We start from the raw sequence: 19,615 nt of genomic DNA on the forward strand, positions 1-19,615 counted from the left end.
ACCTAAAAGGCTATTCTACTGTGATCAAAAGGGCTGTGTACAAAGTTTTACTTTCTGGAGTGCAACAGTGCTCACCCACTTTTTCAGCAGACTTAGTTTCAGAAGTATTTTTCTCATTCATTTTTTCCCCATAAGGGTTTTAAATGAGGCTTTGTTATAACTAAGTTACATAAGTTAAACTTACAAGCCAGAATAACAACATAACAATTATAACAAAAAAGTGTAAAAATTTGACAAAAAGACAAAAGTATAAGACTGTACTAAATAGCTTTGATTAAGAAAAAATACAATCCCATGAAGCATTGCGAATGACATAATCAAATAAAAAACTATGAAGAAACAAAAATTGATTCAAAGATAAAGAATATGCTTTACATTCATTGCAAAATATGCATATTATGCATATAAATATTAAAATACTTTTAGAGCATGGGGAAAATGTCTCATCATCCGTCATCATTTGCAGTGCTTCATGGGACTGGGCTGTGTGCGATTTGGTGGTCATGATTCTCTGATTGGTAGAAATTTCTCTGAAGAATCATGGGTAATGTTGTTTTCCATCAGAAACTGCTTTTGAACATTATTATTTAAATATGTTGAAATAATGTGGGCTAAAGGCATCACAGTAAAGTCCCCTATGAAGAAAACACATGGAATTTTAGCTTCTGGAGCCCCATTTTTGCACTCTGTCCAGATCTAGTAGTTATGGTATTGACCAACAGGGTCTAAATCAACCATGCTAACTAGCCAAACCTTGACAATGTTATGACAAAGACAGTGTGAATGAGGGATGGGACAAAAAGATTTAGCTGTTTACATAAGATGATACGATGACAGAAAGCAGCTACAATTACATGCTACATATAAAGCTCCTGTTTAACAAAACAAACAGAGAACATATTTAAATGACTGCTCCTAGTCAAACCTGAGGTATGTTTGAAACTATCCAAAGTTCCGCACAGACAAAAGGAAAAGTCTTTAAAGTTCCAGCGTTCCTTATCCAGTAAAGGGTCTGGAAATGAAGGAGCATCCAAGTTTTTTAAAATAACAAGTTGTTCCCTTATGAACTCCATATATCATTTTCCATCTGAGGCATCTAGAGTTGATTCTTCCACCTTCCTCTGATGGAGACCATCAACATATAAGTATTTTGTTTCAGCATCTTTCCTCACATCAGAGCCACACCAGTTCCTGATTTCAGATGTATCATCGAAAAACCTTTCATATGATCCTTCACACAGCATCTTGTTTCAGATCGGCCTTTGTCTCAGTTGGTCTTGGATAGAGCCAGTGCTCATCAGTGTTCACAGTCCCACTGCCATGTTGAAATGTGCAAAGTCATTTAGACTACTACTCATGGCTGCTACTGTGACACCTCTAAAGGCTCCTCAAAGTAATTTAGCTAATTCTTTTCATTAGAGAAACAGCTACTACCTATGTAACAGGAGAGGACCATACTCAAAGTCATTTCGCTTTGTCCGACTGAATTGCTCGGTGATCTCACGCTACCGGGTTTTCTTATCTGATGAAACCATTAAAGCCCTGCTTTCAGACATCGACACCAGAATTTTATCCCGCTAAGAGACGGATATATCCAAGTAAAGTGAACGAGAAGGGGAATTTTTCTACCACAACGTTAAACTATTTAAGGAAGGATTTTTTATTTAAAGGCCTTAATGTCATCAGTTGAAGGGGATTAGTATTGTCTTGCCACAGATGCCGGGGTGTGTTTACATTTACCGACACTAGCGCTGTGGGCTGCTCCTCGTAACGGCCATATCAATTTCACCTGCCTACTGATGATAGTGCCTTAGTAACATCTCATCTCAAAGAGATCAGCAACATTTGAATAAAGCTGGTCTCCAATGAAAGTGGTGTGTTTTAATATAACAGATCATGTAAGTTTACTTCTTTCAGAGACGTTGCTACAAGTATTTCTGATTATTCTATACTTTTTATATTTGTATTTGCTTTATAGGAAACAATGAGGGAAAAGATCTTCACCCCCTTGACTGTTGAGAGTGCAATTGATGCCAGGTAGAAAAACTACAATGCATTTCTATATGCTAGCCTAGACATTCCTACTTGCCATAAATAAAATATTGCTTTATTTATTTATTTATTTATTTATTTATTTATTTATTAGTTGTATATTATCTAAAGCTTCAGCCAATTCCTTACAAATGAAACAATTGGCTTTATGATGATTTTACAACTTCTGCCAGTCATGGAATATGCCATGCCCCTCTTTCCATAAACCGGCTTGGCGTATCCGGGGTACAGTGTTGCCAAGACCAAGGTTGAAGCAACCTCAGTAATGTTATATTTAGCCCCTGGAATAAAGCAATAAGCCCAGTGAAGCCATGGTTTACTGTGAATTTATAACAGCTAAGGGGCGTTATATAAATTCACTGTAAATCATGGCTTCACAGGGCTTATTGCTTTTATAGTGGAATTTACATCAGCTTTGAACACGTCTCAACCAATCAGAATCAAGGACCGGAACTATTGTTTCATAATGTGAATTTAACAAGGGAAACCCTGCCAAAAAAACCCCATGTATTTTATCCCCAGCATGCAAATTTTACCGGGGGACCCCCAAATGATTGACAGGCAGAAATCCTTCTGATTGGCTACATGAGACTATAGGGCCATCACAGATAGCGTCTCGTTATGACATGATCATTTTCTGCATAAAATCACCTAAAGCAACTTTAAGTGAAGTTGTGTGTGAAGGCACATTTACTAAAATTAAATAAAAATGAAAAAGAATGCAATTTAGAGAAAAAAATGGTTAATAAATAATACAGAGAATTAATTAATTAAAGGCTATGAAGAAATAAGAAATATGTAATTGAATAACTGAACAGATGTATTAGTTTTAGCATCGCTGTCATGAAAAGTTCCCTTCAGGCAGACATTCAGAGAGCGTCATGCTTAGAGATGAAATGGACAAGCTGCATGTAGGGATCTTCAGATTGGATTGTATAACTACTGAGCACTGAGGTAATCAAAAGATGGTTATTTTCCCTCTCAAACAACAGAGATGCTGTTGCCAAGATCCTGTATTCCCTTCTGTTCAGCTGGCTAACAGACAGAATAAATACGCAGGTTTATCCTCGGAATGAAGCACTTTCTATCTCCATCCTTGATATCTATGGATTTGAGGTATGGCGCTGTAACTGGTTTGCTCGCCCCAGTAAAAGCGTTTGCTAATACTCTATGTTGCTGTAAAATGTGAATTTAGTTTGACTGAATTACACCATTTTTGTGCTTTCTAGGACCTTACCTTCAACAGCTTTGAACAGCTTTGCATAAATTATGCAAATGAGTACCTTCAGTTCTTTTTCAACAGGGTCATTTTCAAAGAAGAACAAGTGAGCTGTCTTTATTCACTCTAATCCTCTGAGAACTGTAGATGAGTAAATTGCCTGCGGTATGCATCTGAAAAGCTTTTTTTCTGAAAATTTTCTTTTGAATATCCAAGGAGGAATATAACAGAGAGCAAATCAGCTGGGAAGATGTGCCTTTCTCTGACAACCAGGCCTGTATTGACCTTATTGCAGCAAAGCCACATGGGATACTCCGAATTCTCGATGACCAGAGCGGGTTTCCCCAGGTGTCGTTTCTTCTTAATGTTCAGTGTTTATTTCTTCAGCACTACTAGTTTGCATCATTTGCATTTGAATTGTCCTGCTTTTGAATGCATTTCTTCTAGGCTACAGACCACACCTTCCTTCAGAAATGCCACTACCACCATGGCAACAATCCACTGTATTCCAAGCCAAAAATGCCTCTCCCTGAATTTACTATCAAGCATTATGCTGGGAAGGTCACATATCAGGTGCATTTAAACTACTTGCCTTGAGCCATCGAGTATTTGAATTATTCCCTAATAAAGTATAAGTGGAGGAAAGGACCAAACTTTCTGTGATGCTTCACAGGTTCATAAATTTCTGGATAAGAATTACGATCAAGTTCGCCAGGATGTTCTTGACCTTTTTATTCAGAGCAAAAACAAGGTGAGAAAAATGATTCAGCTACCATTAGCTGGGAATTACATGACCATAATAAACCTTATGAACCTTGCCCCACTGTGGTTTTAGATGGTTGCATATCTCTTTATGAGCTATGCTGAGGCCCTCAACCAACAGAAATCCCATGTTGGGAAGAACAGCACAGTAACGCGGCGCCATCAGGCCTCAACGGTGGCGGCAAAGTTCCAGCTTTCCCTCATGGAGCTCATTGAAAAGATGGAGAGGTAGACCACCTAAACTGTGCATTACGCTGTCTACATGAATCTCTTCTTGTTGTCTTTGATTGGTTCCAGACCCATGTAAGTTATTCATCACCAAGTACTTCCTTCTCCTTTCATACTGACAGAGCCAACCCATATTTTGTGAGGTGCATAAAGCCAAACCAAAACAAGGTAAGGAGCAGCAATCACAGAGGTATTAAGCTATTTGCATCTTGGCAGGAATTGAAGTTGACTGAGAGGATGTGTGCAACCCTGCAGGAGCCTGGTGTGTTTGACATGGAGCTGGTCAGTTCCCAACTCAACTATTCGGGGATTCTGGAAACAATTCGAATCAGGAGAGAGGGCTATCCGATCAGAATACCATTTGATGTCTTCCTTTTCAGGTAAGAGCTAGGGTTCTCGAAATAAAATGAGGCAGTTTGACTCAAATTGAATTAATTTGTGTTTAGATACAAGTCCCTGCTAGGCCTCAAACAGCCTCCTCCTGCCAATGGTGAAAACTGTGTCATCATGTTGGGGAAGCTTTGTCCCGTTAGACCAGGAGCATTTCAAGTTGGTGTCACCAAGGTGAGCATGGTTATGATAAGCACACCTAGTCTCAGCTGCATCTGAAATCGCATACTTCCCTAGTACTATATAGCAGGGTTAAATCTGTATTTGAAAAGAGTGTTGTGTTCATAAAACACTGGGCGAAAAGTACCTGGATGACTTACTATTTCTGGTGAGATTCTGCATATCTGATGGACACTTTAACATCCCACGAGGCCATGGTAGATGAGTTATGAATGTCAGTGAAGCTGTAAAGTAGGTACTAATTCAGAATAAGTACCTACTCATGAGGGATGCAATTTTGGACAGACCACCCGCAGGTAGTCCTTGGCCATGGTATTTTACATCATACACCACACTGTGAAATGTCTGGTTACATGAGGCTACTCTACATGTCTTTGTTTTTTTGCAAATTGCGCATTAGTTGTTCATGAAAGAGGACATATACTTCCTGTTGGAGAGCAAGAGGGACCGAGTAAGGCATGTAGCCGCACTGACTCTGCAGCGTTACGTCAGGATGTTCTTTGTGAGAAAACGTTATACGGCCTTCCGCATGAAGATCATACGCCTGCAGGCCCACTGCCGAGGCTTTCTCACAAGGTACAAGCTATCATTAATCACTCAAAATGCTTAGGGCTGCCCCTTTTGTAAAAATATTAATTTTACATGCTTTGCACAGGAAACGGTACGTGAAAATGAGAGCTAGCCTGGTCAAATTCCGCTCTCTGATCCATATGTACGTTGATCGCAAGAGATACATCAAGGTAAGAGCAATGCAGTTTCAGTGCGTGGTGATCAGGCTGAGCAATAATCCCACATTTAATAATTTTACTTCTTTCTCTTTTATTTTAGCTGAGATACGAGGCCAGGAGAAAGGCAGAAGAGGAGCAAAGGAGAATAGAAATGGTTAAAATGATTATCACTGTCTAAATGGACCATATTTTAGTGTATTTCTTATGCCTACAGTATATAGGGGAAATTAGTCTAAAATTATTTTCACTGAAAAAAACTTATACTGATCAAAATCTGTTCTGAATATTACATTATATATTTTATTTGCAGGAGCTGTCTAAGCGGGAAGTGGTCAACGTCACTCATCTGGTCATTCCAGCTGAACTCGGAGCATTGCTGCAAGCAGCTGCCGGTACTGGCTTTTCTTATGCTGAGATACAATAATATAATATAATATAAGTGATATTGAACTTTCTGTTATCAAAGAATCCAAAAAATATATCAAGGTTTCCACGTAGAATCTTAAACAGCAAAAACTGTTTTCAACATTGATAATAATAAGAAATGTTTCTTTAGCATCAAACCAGCATGATAGAATGATTTCTTACGGAGCATGTGACTGTAAAGGCTGGAGTAATGATGCTGAAAATTACGCTTTGCCATCACATGATTAAAATGTATTTTAAAATGTATAAAAATAGAAAAAAGCTATTTTAAACATTAATAATATTTCACTATTTATGCTGTTTTTACTGTATTTTTTTTATCAAATAGAAACAGATTTTTGGGCATAAAACATAAAAACTCTTACAGAACCCAAACTTACAGTACTGAACAGTATTGTGCAGATTTGTGAAGGTTACTTTGGAAATGTAATAGGTTACAGATTACAAGATAGCCTTTTTAAAATACAGTAAAATGTCAAATGTAATTTTAAATGTTATAAGTAGTGTAAATATTGTATACTGTCATGTAAACGTTTACATTTGATTACTCATTGATAACTTTTCAACTGTTATTCATTTTGAAACATTTAAAGCAGTCACGGTTAACCTTTCAGTAGTGCTCAACACTGACTACTGTCAGACTTTCGAAATCCTTCATCACTTGAATTAACATTATTTATGTGATGTAAGATTATTATTGTGTGAAAATATTCAGATGTAACCGCTGACCTTTGTAATCGCTGACATTTTCATAATTAACTTTAATTTAATTAGCATCTATTTATAGATGCATCTATTAAGTAATTAAATGACTTAACTCTGTTTCATGTCAGTAGTTTTTCCAACACTGGAAGTGAATATACGTATATAGCATGCACTGCCTGTCTAACTTCTCACCTCTGTGTTTTGTTTTTTTTAGGTGGTAGAGAGTTCCATTCTGATTGCTTGGCTTTAGTGCAGGCTCCCACAGTTCAGGTGGAGTCACAGCTCACGCTACCTCTTGATATCAACAACTACACCATCTCCAAATTTGTCCAGATTAACTTCAAAGTAAGACCTGCCTAAGCAATATATTCCAAATTCGCAAATAAGCTACAATAAGCAGACAATTAATAAAATAAGGAGACTTTAATTTTTTCTGGACTAACTAACTGGATTAATTTATAAACTGTATACTAAGTATGTTTTTATATTTGTATTAATAAATAGGAGGCAAAGTTTGGAATGTTAACTGCACCTTTGAAGACACCACTAACCCACATCGATGAGGATCTTACACATGACGCTCTAGATGTCTTTGTCATGGTACACTGCATTATATTTTGCTGAAGATTTGGCCATTGTCATCTATAATCCATGCTGTAAAGCTCGAATGTTAGATCTGGATGTGAAAATACCATATGTTTTCTCTATTGTGAAACTGATTTTTAACAGTAAACCCTTCAACACATGTGCCATAAGTAAGAGTGATTTCAACTTTATTAGCATTGTTGTATCTTACACTTTGTAGATCTTGAGGTTTATGGGTGACCCACATTTAAATGGTGCTCAGGAGAATTTATTTGGAAACTACATCATCCAGAAGGGGCTTAGCAACCCTGGCCTGCGGGATGAAATCTTATGTCAAACTGCCAATCAGGTTTGGAGAAACCCCAATCCAGATAACTCAGAGAGAGGCTGGCTGCTGCTGCTAGCCTGCCTGAGTGCGTTTGCACCTTCAGCCAAAATGGAGAAATACCTTCTGAAGTAAGCAACACACCAATATTTACATTGAACATGTCACAAACTACATTTAAGCCTTCACTGCGTTCTGGCTTTGTATGTTTTAGGTTTGTCTCAGATCATGCCTATAATGGATTCAAAGCTGTCGGCCAACACAAGCTCATTCAAGCCATGCAAAAGTCCCTGTATGGACCGGAGACAGCTAGGACTTACCCATTGTCCCTTCTGGAATGGACAGCCAATAGGAAGAAAGCAAACATGGTTTTGCAAGTGCACTGTTTTGATGGTGAGTGTCAGTTTCACTTGCATTGTTCCTGCAACCTTGAATCAGTGTTGGCCATTTAAAACCCTTATCAGTCAAGGCCCATTTCAGTTGCATTTACCTTTAAACCTTGACCAAACTTTAAAGGCCCTATTTTAATGATCTTAGCATATCGTCTAAAGTGCATGGCGCAGGTGCACTCAGGGCGTGTCTGAATCCACTTTTGCTAGTTTAATGACGGGAAAATGGTCTAAACGAGTTGTACCTATTCTCTTAATGAGTTGGGCACACTTATATAAGACAAACTCAATAGATAGCTTACAACACCTGACAGGGTCTTCCATCATCGTAATCCCTTAAATCAACCAGGCAGGTTCCTTTGTTTCTTTAAACCCTCTAGAGACAATTGTGCAAAGCGCATCTACAGTATATCAGGTGATACCTGATCTGTAGTGATGTGCAGAATAGAGCAGTCATTTGTGTGTAGTCTTCACTCATGCATGCCTATCAAACCACAGCTCTTAAGAGTCATGTTGTATTGACAGGGACATCTTTCCTTTGCCCTGTGCACTCCTGGACGAGTGGGGAGGAGCTGGCTGGAGATATTCTACAGCACAGGTACACAAACTATCTGTATTATGTTCCTTCTGTTGTTTCACTTTGCTCGGTTTCAGTCAATGCAAGTGTTGTAATCTTACCATCTATTCATCATAAGGAGCTTTTTAATATGCTGCATGCCATGTCATTAGTGCATGGCTCTTTCTTTCGAGCGTGTTGGGATATGTACAGTCCATAATGAGGCCTTCATTATCTCTGCCATCTGTAATTTGCCTGAAATGAATAGTCCCATTAATTGGATCCGCAGGGGTGTGACGGAGGCCTGGAAGGGGTGTTCTGTCATCATGAAGGAGCACGGACAGTGGGCGGAGCTCGCAGGGCACGATTATGTAATGGATTTGATCGCAGACATGGAACTGATGAGAAATTTTCCCAAGCAAAAATCCTACTTCATCATCTCCGCTGAGAGTCCCACCAGAACTAGGCCCAATGCCAGCCTGTCAGTATCTATATGAAATTCTTGCATGTTTACTGTACTTCAGGAATGGATTATGTATGCTAATATGAGACATGATCAGAAATATGAATGATATTTTAATAGATCTGTTTTGCATGTAGTTTAAAAGTGAGTGTGCAATTTCTGTGGCATTAGAGGCTAATGACTTAACAAGTGCCACTAGTTGCACAGAAATTACAAAAAGTACATATTTATGTTATGATTAGTTTAAATAATTTCTGTTGCTTTGCTAGCTGATTTGTCAGTTGTCTTGGACTTTATAATGACATTCAGTGGATGGTTTTTAGTTACAGATGCCATAGTAGAAATTCAAAGCAATGAGTTATTAATTCCCCTAGTAAAATTGTCCAATAACAGGGAGAATTTTGGGATACAATGAATATCATGCATAGCTCAGCATCCTGTGGTCCTAATAAACTGTCAGTGTGCTATCTTAGAAACAACCTGCTCCATGTAGAATTAAAAAGTATTAAATAAAAATATACAAATATTTGTTTTGCATAAACTTTTTTAATGAGCAAAAATTACTTTTTTTTCAAGTAAAGTAAACGGCTAAGTATGTTTTATGTATAGTTATTTTCAGGGGAAATATTTTTGCAGTGTTATTGTATTGTTTTTTTAATATTTTGTCCTCAATATGAACTTTGACAGGGCTCTGTTTGGAAGCGGGTTTGATTCTGATGATGACAGCTCACTTCTGCTCCCCCAGACAATGCCAAGCTCCAGTCTGCCAGATTTAGATGGATATTACAGCCACGGTCAGCTGTTTTGTGTGTGTGTGTGTGTGTGTGTGTGTGTGTTTTTTGGCTAGTTTTTAAAATGCTTTTACATATTCTGTTCTGACCCCCCCCCCCAATAACTGTCATATAAATATATAGAAACAGACTTCAGTGAAGCACCCACTCAGAAAGGCATGGACAGATACCTGGACAGCTTGTTTGACCCAGTTCTGTCTGATGGTAATGGGGTAAGTGTCTCATGCTCATTTATGCCTAATTCAAATAAATGTAAATGTTATAGAAAACTATATTATTTGGAAGTTAAATGTAGCTATTTAAGGAAAGAAGCTTAAAAATATAACATGAAATCATGAAGAAAACAACTGGCCACTTGATCCTCATAGTGTAAGTGATTGAGTGGATCAAATTTGCTCTGTGGGCGCCAGGTCCCCTGCACTGGAGGTGATTAAGTTACCACTTTACCGTATTTCTCACAGCATTGAGCATACTTTATTTTTTGCCTTTAGATTTATTATTTTGGCGTTTATATATATATATATATATTACCTTTTGTTTGTTTGTTTTTTTATGAGGGGGGGCACTTGTAAATGAGGGGGGGCACTTGTAAAAAAAAATAAGCATGGTAATTTTTCCGTCAAAAGGACTAGGTAGTTTAAAAATAATAATTCTTTGCTCACTTAAAGATCCTAGACTGGTATTGGTAAACAAGACTCCTGTGGTCTAGGCAAGCATGGCTCTGTCTCCGTTGCACTATTAAATGGGCCATGCCCCTCTCAGAGAGTATAAGGTACTCCCATGGGGAGATTGATTTCTCGTATGACTGAGCTGGGAATGATCCAGCCCTGAGTTGAGAGCCTGTTTTGCTTTGCCTTATCTCTTCTGCAGGATTTTGAGAAGTCATCCAGCATGTCCAGCCGTATGAAGGGAGCCGGTGGGATTGGAGGGCAGGATGGGGACATAGAGAAGCCCCTCTCCAGCAGGCCTTATCCCCCCGGACTGCAGCCCGGTGGTGAGCTCTGCATCTGTTTTCTTTCTGCTCTCTCCTTACCACACATCAATGATGCATGGGTACCCTAGGGTCAATTGGTACCTGAAAGCAATCAATTGCCGGATAAACATTCAGACATGCAAATTATTGTAAACCGCACATTTGCAAATGCTTTGCATGATAAATAATCAATGTACAATTTAGATTGATTTAATGCTTTGGTGATTTTAAGGGACTGTGGCTTTTGGTGATGGGTGTTCCATGGGTCATTCTACATGATGGGTGCTATTTGTGTTCCTTAAATTTGTATGTGTAAAAAAATACAAGAAAAAAAAAAAAAAATCTTTTCAAAGCATATGGCATCTTTTGCTACTTGTACATTTTTTTAACAAAAAATCCAGAAGCTTTATTTATAAATATGATTATTAACTTATATTAAGATTAAAAGTTATTTAGTTACCTTAAGGTTTGTTTTGTTTTACTAATTCAACTGTAAAATTGTCAATAGTCTACTGTTACATTTCTGAAGACATAATTATGTAATATGTTTCCCATTTGTGTTATTTGAATCAAATAAATGCTAATGGAAATAAATTATAAAAACGTATTCCATTTTTAGCAACATTTGTCGTTGTTGCTTAGTTTAATTGGACGTACTAAAAAAACTACAACTAAATAATAAACTAAAACTTAAAATAAATAAAAATGACTAAAGATAGTATAGACATATAAAAAAACCAAAACGTAATAAAAATGTCATGCCAAAAAAAGCTAAACAAAATGACTAAAACAGAAAATATAATTAATAAAAAAATAAACAATATTTATAACAGTATCATGCATAGTCAGTGATATTTAAACATGCATATTGTTGAGAGTCTGTTCTGTGTGACATTTGTGCAACTTAATTGAATTCAAATATCTTTTGAAATATCAAAATAAAACACAGAGTGTTCAGTTCGCTTTCAGCTATACTGGTCATATTTATTTTTAATAGGGGTTGGTACAGCTAATTGGGCTTTGTCTAACCTCAAAACTTTATAGCCAAGCCAAACCTTGCATTAACTCGTTTGATCAAGACATGTTAAAGGGGTAATTACGTACTGATCCTTAGCCATATTTACTATCCTCAGCGGTGCCAGTTCTACCTGTTATGGGAGGAACAATGATGCCACCTATACCTATGCCAGCTATGTCTTCTGTGCCTCATGCACACGCCTCTACCGCCGTACCTTCAGTACCCTCAATGCCAGCTATGCCTTCTATGCCAGCTTTCCCTGCTATGCCATCTTTGCCGGCTGTGCCTAATGTGCCACCATTGCCTGATATGTCAGGTATGAATGCTGCATAAATGACGCTTTCTGCTGATTTGTTCTCTGGGATCATTTTGTGAAAGACAGCGCTGTTATTATAATCACAGTTATTAGAATACATCTGCTTTGTCTCTAAAGGTGTAGATCCAGCTGTGTTAGCACAGCAGCAGCAAGCCATCATCAACCAGCAAGCGATTATACTGGTGAGCACATACAGCATGACTTCAACTTGTAGTTAGCTACAGCTAAATGCGTTTGACTACTGAGCTAATGTGATGTACCACAGGCTCAGCAGATGACAATGCAAGCCATGGCCCTCCAGCAGCAGATGTATAATTCAGCGCAGCACACACACAGCGAGCATGTGCCAGCTCCCCGTTCCAGCCAGTACAGCCCTGTGAGTATCTCGGAGTACTGATTACAATATAGTTGATAAAAGATTAGATATGAAGTGTACTTTTTGAAAAAAATAACATTATAATGGCATATACTATCGAAGCCATATTAGCACCAAATTCCCACATACACTATTGTTCAAAGGTTTGAGGTTGGCAGGATTTTGTTTATTTTTTTTAAAGACGTCTGTTATGGTCTCCAAGAGTGGATTTATTAAATAAAAAATACTGTAAAACGGTATAATTGTGAGCCAAAATTGCAATTTAAAATAACAATGTTGAAGGCAGCATTTGTTCTCAGGATTCTGAATAGAAAGTTAAAAAGAGCAGCATTTATTTGAATTGAAATCTTTTTGTAATATTATAAACTTGTCGTCAGGTAATGCATTCTCGCTAAATAAAAGTATTAATTTATTTAAAAAAAAATAACTGACCAAAAAATTTTGATCAGTAGTGAACAGTTGTTAAAATAAACAGTTAGAAAATTCAAAAACTGGTTGTCATCATTTTTAATCATTACATGTCTTTTATTTTGAAGATTAAACAAGAATCTGGACCTGTTTCCTACAAACCAACCCCGGCTTCTCCACCACAGAAATCTTCACCGCGACAGTACAGTATGTCATTAAATCAATCCACATACCTTCATGCTTAATTTTACTCATTAAAATGTCTATTTCATTAGTATGTTGATATGTTTCCGAAGGCCCGACTAGAAGGGATCCACCAGCGGGAGATGTGGTGCGAGCCACGGTCTCAAACTCTGAACACTTAGAGCCAAGTCACAACATCAAAGACATTATCAAGCAGTACCAAACAAACCCTGTCAAACCAGCCGAGACAGCCAGGTGAGACATCCACATTTTCAGATCCAAAAGCCAGTTCCACGTCTTTAATAATGAATGACCCGAACTGAAAACCGATCCACATGTTCTCCTTGACCTCGCAACAAAACATTCATAAAATATTAACCAAAAGAGATCTTTAAATTAGAACGGAACAAAGGCCAAAGCTCTAAATGTGTGCTGGACTTCAATGCAGGAGGGAAGCCAAAGTGTTTCTGAAGAAACCAGACCCCCATGATCAAGCGATGATGATTCTTAAGGACCAGATGAGTGCTCCACCTCCACAGGTAGATCGCTTATAGATTGTTTACAGATAATGATAAAGTCATATGTTTTGGTGTTGCCAATGCGGGAAATGCTTAGTATGTTGGTATCCCACACAACCAGCGAAAGAAAACCTACACGCCAGTCTCTCCGTCATCCTCTGCTAAGGAGTTGGATTATGACGGTGGGGCACTGAAACCAGCAAAGAGCATCAAGATGCAGCGATCACCTCCTGTGCCAGCTGTTAGTCAGAGATTCCCAGCACCTGCACCTGGTAAACTTAGTCCATCTAAGTATGTCAGTTAATTTCCGTTCAACGTAGAGGCCGTATTAGCATGGCTGTTATGTTGCATTACAGTATCAAGGGAACTTCCGGTAGAGGAGGAGAATATTCAGACTCAGCTACACAGGAGGAGCAGTGAAGAGCACTACACCTACACCAATGTCCCATGGAAGATCTACTTGAGGAAAGAGGCCAGTGTCATTTGTGTTGGGATGGGTTAATGGACACAGTGCCTTTGCTCGGGAATATGGAAGTGATTGATTATGAAACTTACAATTTTTGTCATCTGTTTTTAGGTTTTTTATCCCAAAGACAGCTTCAACCACCCGCTGATGTTAGACCTGTTGTTCAAGCAGGTTTGATACGTTTTTTTTTTTTCAGTTCACTTTGGTATTAGGGCTGTGAAATCAATACGGTTCCTCTTGTCATTTTATAGTTGACAATAAAACATTCAGTTCCTGAAGATTAAATAATAGGTCAACGTGTAACTTTGTTTGGATGGATGAAGTGTGCATGAAACGTGAGGCATAAATATTTACTTGTATTACAACAATCAATAATACATCAATGATAAATAATAAATGAACACCCCATAATGAAGTAATGAAACCCACTTTAGGGACGTAATCTGTATAAAGAGATTTAACTTTGATATTTATTTAACAGCCATAATTTAAGCACGCTACTATTAAAAATATTGGGATCAGTACGTTTTGTTTGTTTTTGAAAGAAGTCAGAAGTTTAAAAAAAGATAAAAAGCATTTATTTTTACTTTGACTTTACTGTCGATCAATTTACTTGTTGAATAAAAGTTGTTGAATAATTATGGATAATGAAAGGTTCATATTTTGGTTTTGGGGGTCCCCAACAACAGGTTGTCGTGTCAATTTTCAAAAATCTATAATAGGGTAAATTTATTTGACTAGTGTTTGTAAAGGGAATTGTGCTGGTTTTACTCTTATTAACCATATTCACTATTAAACTTTCATCTTAGATTGTCCATGACACTTTCTCAGAGGCTTGCATTCGCATTACAACAGAAGAAAGGCAGAAGATGAAATCCCTTTTTGGTATGATTTATGTTCTTTATCTTACATACACATTTGTCTCGTGTAATATGTGAGCACTTCCTGCTGAGAGGAACATTTTGTCTTCTGTATCGTGACAGTGGAGCACAACATTGACACGAATGCCACCATCCAGGATGAGAATGTGAAGAAGAAGATTGTGCTTGCTGCAAGAGACACGTGGGACATCTACTTCTCACGCCTCTTCCCAGCATCTGTAAGGAATCTCTCTCAGATAATCCTCGCTGAAAAAACCTATGTAGACCAGCATGCATTTCAGTCCTGGTCCAGGCTGGTTTATGTTGGACGGAGTTGGTTTAGCGGGTGGACCAGCATAGCACACTGTCAAAATTATTAAGCATGCTTCTGGTGAAGCTGGTTGAAATGAACATGAAGAAGTCATGTCTTGCATGTCAGCATCTAAAAACACTGATGTTTTAAACAGGCATTTGCTGTATCATAATGCTATTTAAAACAAACCCAAGTGAAAATCTTCCTGAACAGGGCAGTGTTGGCACAGGAGTCCAGGTGCTGTCTGTATCTCATAGAGGGATCAAGCTTTTGAAAATGGTCAGGAGCAGTGCGGTCGCTCCAGACTACTTCAGAGTTCTGCGACCCTACAGGTACCAGAGACTTTAAATGACTTTGAGTGACGGCACCGCCATCACACCATGGATATTTTTAGTTGTGGATGTACTGTGATCATTGTTAATGTCTTACAGCTACACAGACATCATGTTCGTCACCATTCCTTCCAAAAACATGCTGGAGTTCAACCTCACCAATGAGAAACTGATTCTGTTCTCTGCCAAAGCTCCTCAGGTCAAAACCATGATTGACTACTTTATCACAGAGCTGAAAAAGGTCCGTTCTCGCACACATTGGTTTGCTTCGGAGATGATGTGGTGCTGTGCGTTAATTGTGCTCTCTCTCTCTCTCTCGCTCTAGGACTCAGACTATGTCGTTGCTGTGCGTAATTACATTACAGATGACAGAATGCTGCTCAGTTTCCACAAAGGAGACATCATACGCTTGCAGAAAATGGAAGGCCTAGATTCAGGTGAGACTGCTTTTAACCAGTCATGAAGACCTGACATTACTCTTCACATTTGGGGGAAAGAGACTAAATGATTAGGACAGCAGCTCTGAAATATAACACTTGAAGACACACATGGGTCAAGAATGTAATCTATTAATTTATAAAAATAAAAAAGTATATGTGTATAAATAAATAAATGAATAAATAAATGAATAAATAAATAAATATATATATATATATATATATATATATTTCTTTTTTATATACATTTTACATCATTTATAAATTGGAACATGCATTTGCTAGATGATTACTACATTAATTTTACTATATAATATAATATAATATAATATAATATAATATAATATAATATAATATAATATAATATAATATAATACTTTTTAAAAGTTAGGTTTTTGTTTAAAAGTCTCTTTTTAAATAATTGTTTCCTATTTGTAATACTTTTTTAAAATTTAATTTATTCCTGTGATGGTAAAGCTGAATTTTCAGCATCAGTACTCCAGTCTTTAGTCACATTATCCAAAAACTTTCCAATATGCAAATTTGGATTGGATTTGTTGCTCATTATTTTGAATGCTGTTTCTTAATACCAGCCATTTCTTGTTATTATAAAGGTGGAAAACTGTGTTGATTAATATTTTGTAACAATTGTGATTCAGATTTTATTCAGGATTCTTAAAAAAAAAAAAAAAATTCAAAAGAAAAGCCTACATGTGAAATACAATCCTTTCTAATGTCATACTGTCACTTTTGATCAGTTTTGGTCAATTGGATGTGTCCTTGCTGAATGAAAATATTCATTTATTTACAATTTTTTTTTTTTTTTATCTGTTGTTTATTGATATAGGCAAATAGTATATTGGGGATTCAAAATACGTTGTACAAGGCACAATAAGTTGTTCATCTAAGCTCTGTGGCTGTTTCACAGGCCAGTGTTATGGTTGCATAGTGAAAAAGAAGGTGATTCTCCTGGAGGAATTAAAAAGAGACACACCTGATTTTGGTGGGTCGTGTGTGGACACTTGAATGGAGTGCTGTTTTGTGCTTTCTTCGTGTGCTGTTTCACTTAGCAGTGTCGTTGTAGTTGAATTGCTTGCGTGCAGACACATCTGAAATTCTGTGTCCCTATTTGCATGTACAGAACCTGTCTTCCTTCCCCAAGCATGATGGTTTCACTGCTGCTTTTTATACCGGCGCTTCAGTCTGCTCTTAAAATGCCATGCTACTGTCCCGCACACTTTCACACACCATTTCTTGTATCGTACTAAGGCTGGAAGTTTGGGGCCATTCATGGGCGATCTGGGGTTTTTCCTGTGGAGTTTGTTCAGCCAGTGGCTGCTCCTGACTTCATTAACATTCCTGTGGACAAGAAAGAGGAACCCAAGAATAAGCAGGGTCGCGTGGCCGCCTCAGCAGCTGTGGCAGTGGCTGTAGGTTCTGCCGCCGCAGCCCATGAACTCGACCGGTCTATTGAGGTATATGTGTTTAACAGGCACATCATCTGAAATTCAGATTTACATGTATCATAGACCCTTCTGAGTGGCGTTGTGCTGCTGCACCTCACCTCTAGGTGGCGTCTTCTGTCAGTGAGTATGCAGAGGCCTACGCAGACCGCTCTGATATGGACATCGATGAGAGGATCTTGCAAGACAGCCAATACAACATGGTGGAGTTTGCAAAGAAATATTTCAGAGGGGCCCAGAGAAAAAATGGGTCAGTGGATTACATCACAGGGGAAACTGCGAACTCATGTTTTCAGTTGCATAGCTGAATTAAAAGAAAATGTGTAAGTGAAACACTGATGCAAGCTTCTGTTTTGCAGTGATTCGTATAAGAAAAAGTCAAAGAAAACAAAGGAATCCAGGGAACCATCAGAAATGGTGAAATTTTCCAAGGTATAGAATGAGTAGCATACAATATTCTAACATTCTTTACTCAATATTCTATTATAAGAAATGGAGATGGGGGTTTTAAGGACACAAAACGACTTTAAAAGTGGTCTATACATCTTGTGCACTATATTGCAAGTCTACTGAAGTCATATGACCGCTTTGTTTGTCAAACAAATTGAATTTTAGGTTGTAGTTCACAAAATTGAATAACTCAGTGGTAAAGAACCATCTCAAAGAATGAGATTGATGAATGTATATTGGTGAATATAATGTCATTTCTTTCAGTGAGTAATGACTACTATTTAAATACTTTTTGTTGTTGTTGTTGTAGTACATGAGGGTGAATAAATGATGATGAAATAATTTTTTTAGTTTAACTATTCCTGTAAGTTTAAAGAAAATTAAGCAAGACCTTGCAAAATGATCCATATTTCTGATGCATGTTCTTTCATCATTTTTGCTTTGGTTATGTAGTCTCCCATTCAAGAGTCCCTAATCGAGTTCACTGACGAAAACATGAACAAAATAGCTGCAGAGATTTTTCTTGGTAAGCAGAATGTTCATTCAGTGTGAACTAATTGAGAGACAGATATTTTTTACTGTCATCTATAAAAATGTTGTGTTTACTATATAATACAGCTTAAATAATTCTTATCTTGCAGCTATAATGAAGTTCATGGGAGACTACCCTATGAAAAGCCAGACGGAGCAGGAGATTGTGAGCACCATCCTAAGGGTACGCAGCTCTTCAAATAGCGCGAGAATTAGACAAGAATTCCCATCATGAATTATTAAGATAACAGGACAGGAATGTGCTAAATGTCTTTAATGCCACTGCGATATGCAATATGAATAACCTCTGTTGCAGCTGAGTGGCGAGTATGGACTAATGAGGGATGAAGCGTACTGCCAAGTCCTCAAGCAGATCACAGCGAACACCAGCTCCAAGACGTAAGAGCCTTTTTCTTTCTGAATAATGAAACCAAACGGCCTGGGTCATATATGATCTTTTCTGTATTTCACAGGGAGAGTTGTCAGAGGGGCTGGAGGATGCTGTACATCCTCACTGCATACTACAAGTGTTCAGAGGCGCTTAAACCTTACCTGCTGAAGTACCTTCTAGACGTCTGTGCAAGTCCAGGGGTGCACTTTCAAGGTATACTGCTGCTTTAGCTACATGTCACAGCTGCTTCACAGAGAAAATGATGACTGATGGTTACACAAACATGATATATTGACAGGTATTTCCAAGGCTTGTGAGCAAAACCTAAGGAAGACGTTCCAGTATGGTGGACGTGTTGAACATCCTAATGGGATGGAATTGAAAGCTATGCTGGTTAGTTGCACATAAACAAATTTTAATGCAAATTTTAGGGACATTGTCAGCAATTTCTGCTTAAATATGCACAATCCAACGTTTTCAAGGCTGGAAGGAGTTCCAAACGCCAGTTGTTTCTTCTTCCTGGTGGAATTGAACGCCATCTAAAGATCAAAACCTGCTCAGTATGTTGACTGTATTTATTCGAAACTCGATCAACCATGTAATTCATTTAGCAGGAAAAATGTGATTCTCATTCGCTTTTGTTATTTTGGAGGTTGCTTTGGATGCCATTGAAGAGCTGTGCTATGAGATGGGTCTACATAAACTTGAAGCCCTGGATGAATATGCTATATTTGTGGTCACAAACAGAGGTGAGATGACAAAAAGGAAAATACATATTCAA

At 37.8% G+C, this 19,615-nt stretch overlaps 1 protein-coding gene across 3 annotated transcripts in view; it reads left to right on the top strand.

Annotated features, from left to right (window-relative positions):
- The window catches only part of myo15aa (myosin XVAa), a 40,297-nt gene that overhangs the window by 16,956 nt on the left and 3,726 nt on the right, over window positions 1-19,615 (top strand). For 2 of the 3 annotated variants that reach the window (XM_052552338.1, XM_052552337.1), the window contains exons 12-57: window positions 1,979-2,037; window positions 3,045-3,168; window positions 3,282-3,377; window positions 3,488-3,619; window positions 3,719-3,844; window positions 3,945-4,022; window positions 4,107-4,261; window positions 4,384-4,429; window positions 4,517-4,641; window positions 4,708-4,825; window positions 5,232-5,407; window positions 5,487-5,571; window positions 5,660-5,713; window positions 5,870-5,951; window positions 6,905-7,035; window positions 7,195-7,290; window positions 7,496-7,731; window positions 7,815-7,993; window positions 8,515-8,587; window positions 8,835-9,026; window positions 9,696-9,802; window positions 9,923-10,011; window positions 10,670-10,793; window positions 12,224-12,288; window positions 12,372-12,482; window positions 13,019-13,097; window positions 13,187-13,328; window positions 13,522-13,612; window positions 13,713-13,863; window positions 13,948-14,063; window positions 14,169-14,228; window positions 14,867-14,942; window positions 15,041-15,156; window positions 15,444-15,562; window positions 15,662-15,803; window positions 15,888-15,999; window positions 17,269-17,474; window positions 17,570-17,712; window positions 17,822-17,894; window positions 18,366-18,438; window positions 18,554-18,627; window positions 18,760-18,842; window positions 18,917-19,047; window positions 19,133-19,227; window positions 19,317-19,394; window positions 19,487-19,583. In XM_052552338.1, the coding sequence (XP_052408298.1) occupies window positions 1,979-2,037; window positions 3,045-3,168; window positions 3,282-3,377; window positions 3,488-3,619; window positions 3,719-3,844; window positions 3,945-4,022; window positions 4,107-4,261; window positions 4,384-4,429; window positions 4,517-4,641; window positions 4,708-4,825; window positions 5,232-5,407; window positions 5,487-5,571; window positions 5,660-5,713; window positions 5,870-5,951; window positions 6,905-7,035; window positions 7,195-7,290; window positions 7,496-7,731; window positions 7,815-7,993; window positions 8,515-8,587; window positions 8,835-9,026; window positions 9,696-9,802; window positions 9,923-10,011; window positions 10,670-10,793; window positions 12,224-12,288; window positions 12,372-12,482; window positions 13,019-13,097; window positions 13,187-13,328; window positions 13,522-13,612; window positions 13,713-13,863; window positions 13,948-14,063; window positions 14,169-14,228; window positions 14,867-14,942; window positions 15,041-15,156; window positions 15,444-15,562; window positions 15,662-15,803; window positions 15,888-15,999; window positions 17,269-17,474; window positions 17,570-17,712; window positions 17,822-17,894; window positions 18,366-18,438; window positions 18,554-18,627; window positions 18,760-18,842; window positions 18,917-19,047; window positions 19,133-19,227; window positions 19,317-19,394; window positions 19,487-19,583 (5,116 nt within the window). Of the gene's footprint in view, window positions 1-1,978; window positions 2,038-3,044; window positions 3,169-3,281; window positions 3,378-3,487; window positions 3,620-3,718; window positions 3,845-3,944; window positions 4,023-4,106; window positions 4,262-4,383; window positions 4,430-4,516; window positions 4,642-4,707; window positions 4,826-5,231; window positions 5,408-5,486; window positions 5,572-5,659; window positions 5,714-5,869; window positions 5,952-6,904; window positions 7,036-7,194; window positions 7,291-7,495; window positions 7,732-7,814; window positions 7,994-8,514; window positions 8,588-8,834; window positions 9,027-9,695; window positions 9,803-9,922; window positions 10,012-10,669; window positions 10,794-11,905; window positions 12,107-12,223; window positions 12,289-12,371; window positions 12,483-13,018; window positions 13,098-13,186; window positions 13,329-13,521; window positions 13,613-13,712; window positions 13,864-13,947; window positions 14,064-14,168; window positions 14,229-14,866; window positions 14,943-15,040; window positions 15,157-15,443; window positions 15,563-15,661; window positions 15,804-15,887; window positions 16,000-17,268; window positions 17,475-17,569; window positions 17,713-17,821; window positions 17,895-18,365; window positions 18,439-18,553; window positions 18,628-18,759; window positions 18,843-18,916; window positions 19,048-19,132; window positions 19,228-19,316; window positions 19,395-19,486; window positions 19,584-19,615 lie in introns of all 3 variants that reach the window. The other variant, XM_052552336.1, reaches the window with a different exon arrangement.

The sequence above is a fragment of the Carassius gibelio genome, chromosome B3 (assembly GCF_023724105.1).
Source record: "Carassius gibelio isolate Cgi1373 ecotype wild population from Czech Republic chromosome B3, carGib1.2-hapl.c, whole genome shotgun sequence".
Taxonomy (NCBI): domain Eukaryota; kingdom Metazoa; phylum Chordata; class Actinopteri; order Cypriniformes; family Cyprinidae; genus Carassius; species Carassius gibelio.